Raw genomic sequence first — 3,458 nt, 5'->3', positions numbered from 1 at the left:
CTATTCAAGTCTTTCTTTTTTTTTTCACGAAAAAAATATATTTTGTTGACAAATTCATAATAACAAATTTCAATTATAACAAAATTTTGAAAAATAATAGAAAAAAAAGTTTAATAAAATATATATAGGTGTGTTTTCTAGATAGTTAAATTTAATTATACTCTAAAAACTTGTAATTTTAATAGATTTAATAGTAAAATTTGGGAAAGGAATTCGCTAATTTTGACCGAGTCATAATTTCTTTTAAATTTGATAACAAAATTTGAAAAAAAAAATAGGGAAATTAAGACAAAGTCATAACTGTTTTTTTGGGTTAAATTATCCGACTCCCTTTCCGAATAGTATCATTGTGTTCCGACTGGTGAAAGAAGCGTTAGTCAATATGGTGGCGGAAAATATATAAAGAGCATAGGATGTGGCAGTGGTAATTGGGTTGTTTAGGGTTTTGAGGAGATCGGAATCGGTGCAGTACACTGGGAGGAGACCTTGGTTTTCAATGTGTAGGAGTGTAAGAGGTATGGTTAGAATTTTTCAACTCGGTTTCCTAGGATTGAATGGGTTGGTATTTGGTATAAGTCGTGTTGTGGACAGGTCGGTGTGACATCGCTATGAATAGGCAGAGGACACAAGTAGGGTGTTGTTGTCGAGACACACAGACAGACTGCGCCATGACAGGTAGTATTTAGGGAGGAGTGAGGGGGAGGGTGCAGCATTTTCAGTTTATTCTACGCTCCACCACACCACACGGGCGCATGATGATGGCCGTTTTTTGAATTTCAGGTCAAGGTCACGGTGGTGGTCCGTCATGGTGATGTGAATAACTTGTGTGAGAGAGAGAGAGTCGTGTGGGTTTTGGATTTCTGGTATAAAGCCCCTATGAACAGGTGTCGGGAAGAAAAAAAGCAGTAGAGTTGCAGTTTTCTGAGCTGAGATTTGATCTCTTTCTTTTCGCTAGGCTAGGTTAGTTTCGTGGGGGTGTCATTGTTTTGTTTCATATTTTTCAAAGAATTTGGGGGTGCTGTTGTGATGAAACTTTCCAGCTCGGTGAGAGAGTTTGATATAGATAGGACCATGTGTCTACCCCAAGTGGAAAAAGGACCTCAGTGGCTGCAAGGGAGCTGCAACATGGTAACACCTCCCAAGCCTCTGACGTTTGATCTGTTCGGGAAAGATGATGTGGTGGAACTTGAGAAAAAATATGGTAATGGCGATGCTGCAGGTAACGCCTCCTGCATTAACGCAGGTGCAGGAGGAATATCCCTGTCTGCTGAAAGCCAAAGCCAGTGCAGAAGCGAGATCGCTTTCCAGGTATTGAGCCCTTCGGAGCAACAGCAGCATGAACATGGTGGTTGGGCCATGGAGGGCATTTCCAGTTCCCAGAACGATGATGATGGCGAGAACTGTTACAGTGGCCAAGATCAGTACATTATGAAGGAGAACAACGCCATGGGAAGCGAGGAGGTATTGGAGAATTCTGCTGGCAAAGAACTGCCAGATTCTGGGCAGTCTAAGCTTTGTGCTAGAGGCCATTGGAGACCTGCTGAGGATGCTAAGCTGAAGGAGCTGGTCGCTCAGTATGGGCCTCAGAACTGGAACCTGATTGCAGAAAAACTCGAGGGCAGATCCGGTAGAAACTATTTTTATGTTTGATTGATTTTAGACTATTGTGATTCATAGGGATTTTGCTAATGTCACATCATAAGTTGCTTTCTGGTCTGCCCATTAATCAGATCATAAATTGTTGGTCCAGAACCATCTTTTATGTTTTCTAGGGGTTTGAATAAAATGCAATGTTTTAGTTTTTAAGTCTAATGTTTCTGAAAGTCTGTATCTTGTGTCTAGGAAAAAGTTGCAGGCTGCGGTGGTTTAACCAGTTGGACCCCAGAATCAACCGTAAGCCTTTCAGTGAAGAGGAAGAGGATCGGCTTCTGGCTGCTCATCGTCTCTATGGCAACAAATGGGCCATGATTGCAAGGCTCTTCCCTGGAAGAACTGATAATGCTGTCAAGAACCACTGGCATGTAATCATGGCTAGAAAACTCAGGGAACAATCCAGTGCTTACAGAAGGAGAAAACCACAAGTGTTGCAGCAGAGAAGAGAGAAAAATGAGGCCTGCATTAATGAACCCAATTCACATTACCAATTCAGTAGCATCCATGGAGGGAACACTTCTTCCATTAATTTCTTGGAACCTTCGAGAGACTTTTCTTCTTTCTCGAGCTCAGATTTCTCATTAACTTCTTCTCATACCAGGATCCCTAGCTATTACGCTATCAAGTCTGCTTCAGCCTTTGGTGGTGCAGTGCAGTCGCTCGATTACTTCTCAGGTTTAATAGTAAACTTTGGTATTTTCATTTTTTCTAATGTTCAAATGTATCAAAATCTCGATTTTTAAAATGTGTAAAACCCTCCTGGGTGTTGTCTGCAATCTCAGGTGCCAAGGGGGCTGCGAATTTACCATTCGAAAGACGGTATTTGTTGGATAAATTTCCTGTTCCTGAACAGCCGGCAAGTGACAAGGCTCCCTTTCATTTCACACCCCCCTCCATTAATGTAACAGACCCCAAGCTTGGTTATCTGGACGCCGAAAAGGCATCTTCTGCATTATCAGCAACTGATAGCTCACAAGAATGCAAGAAACCATGGATTTTCAATAAAAGTGCTCAGAACGATATCACCACAAGCCGGCCTTTTATTGACTTCCTAGGAGTGGGTGCAACCTGAAGCAGAAATGGGTTCGATGGAATTTTTCTTCTTTCTAAAGTATTTTTCAACCGGATTCTGCAAACTATTGTTCAGAAGAGAAGAAATTAATCTATGGAACAAGAAACACTGCGCGCAGAATTTTGTTGGCAGAATATATTCTGCTTTATCTGCGCGTGGTGATCATGGTACTCGTCATACAAGGAGAAAGAAGAGCCTTGAACTTTTTCTGGCATGAGCTCATGGCTCCTGGTATGTATCATGGAGTGTTACAAATTGTATATATTATTCGCGAATAATAAAGTCTAACTGAAAATCTCTCATTATGTCCCTTGACAAATGCATGAGTTCTTGTTTATAAATTTTTGGTTTCTGAGTTTATTGGATCCCATATTCCCTTTAAAGCTCGGGTATCCTTATAGATCTAGGACGATACTGTCAAAGATATTTCAGATTGAGCACAGAATATTATAACCCAATGTAATTATAAAGACACTGCTCCTCCATTAATGAAATATAGTTGGATACTTGATTCAAACACGTTTCCACGCTATTCTGTGAAGCGAAGCTGGCATTCCTTTAAATAACTCGTCTCACTCCCTTTGAGATTTTCCAGTGGGTGATTTTCTTATCATCTGTCAGTTGCCATGTCTATAGTAACTACGCTGATATTTCGATGGAAAATACATTTTATTTTATTGTTGTTAGGCTTGAAACTCTGGGTAACACTGGACTCACTTTGGCATATAGTTTA

General features: G+C 40.6%; 1 protein-coding gene across 1 annotated transcript; it reads left to right on the top strand.

Moving 5' to 3' along the window:
* Nucleotides 1-427: 427 nt before the first annotated feature.
* On the top strand, nucleotides 428-2,947 carry LOC149165348 (uncharacterized). Its single transcript, XM_089432291.1, has 3 exons — nucleotides 428-1,627; nucleotides 1,843-2,328; nucleotides 2,436-2,947. Exons 1-3 carry the CDS (start codon nucleotides 1,027-1,029, stop codon nucleotides 2,723-2,725), a joined length of 1,377 nt encoding a protein of 458 aa, XP_089288417.1. The 5' UTR covers nucleotides 428-1,026; the 3' UTR covers nucleotides 2,726-2,947.
* The last annotated feature ends 511 nt before the right edge of the window (nucleotides 2,948-3,458 follow it).

Source organism: Pinus tabuliformis, chromosome 5_1, assembly GCF_031772625.1.
Source record: "Pinus tabuliformis cultivar Carrire ecotype Pingquan chromosome 5_1, CPIR1, whole genome shotgun sequence".
Taxonomy (NCBI): domain Eukaryota; kingdom Viridiplantae; phylum Streptophyta; class Pinopsida; order Pinales; family Pinaceae; genus Pinus; species Pinus tabuliformis.
The sequence above is the reverse complement of the archived record's forward strand: the minus strand, read 5'-3'. Positions and strand labels throughout refer to the sequence as shown.

Excerpts from the sequence above, each read along its gene's own strand:
- LOC149165348 (XM_089432291.1), top strand. The coding sequence starts at position 1,027 with ATGAAACTTTCCAGCTCGGTGAGAGAGTTTGATATAGATAGGACCATG. Across the intron at positions 1,628-1,842 it reads AAAACTCGAGGGCAGATCCG|GAAAAAGTTGCAGGCTGCGG; the intron begins GTAGAAACTATT and ends TCTTGTGTCTAG. Across the intron at positions 2,329-2,435 it reads GTCGCTCGATTACTTCTCAG|GTGCCAAGGGGGCTGCGAAT; the intron begins GTTTAATAGTAA and ends CTGCAATCTCAG.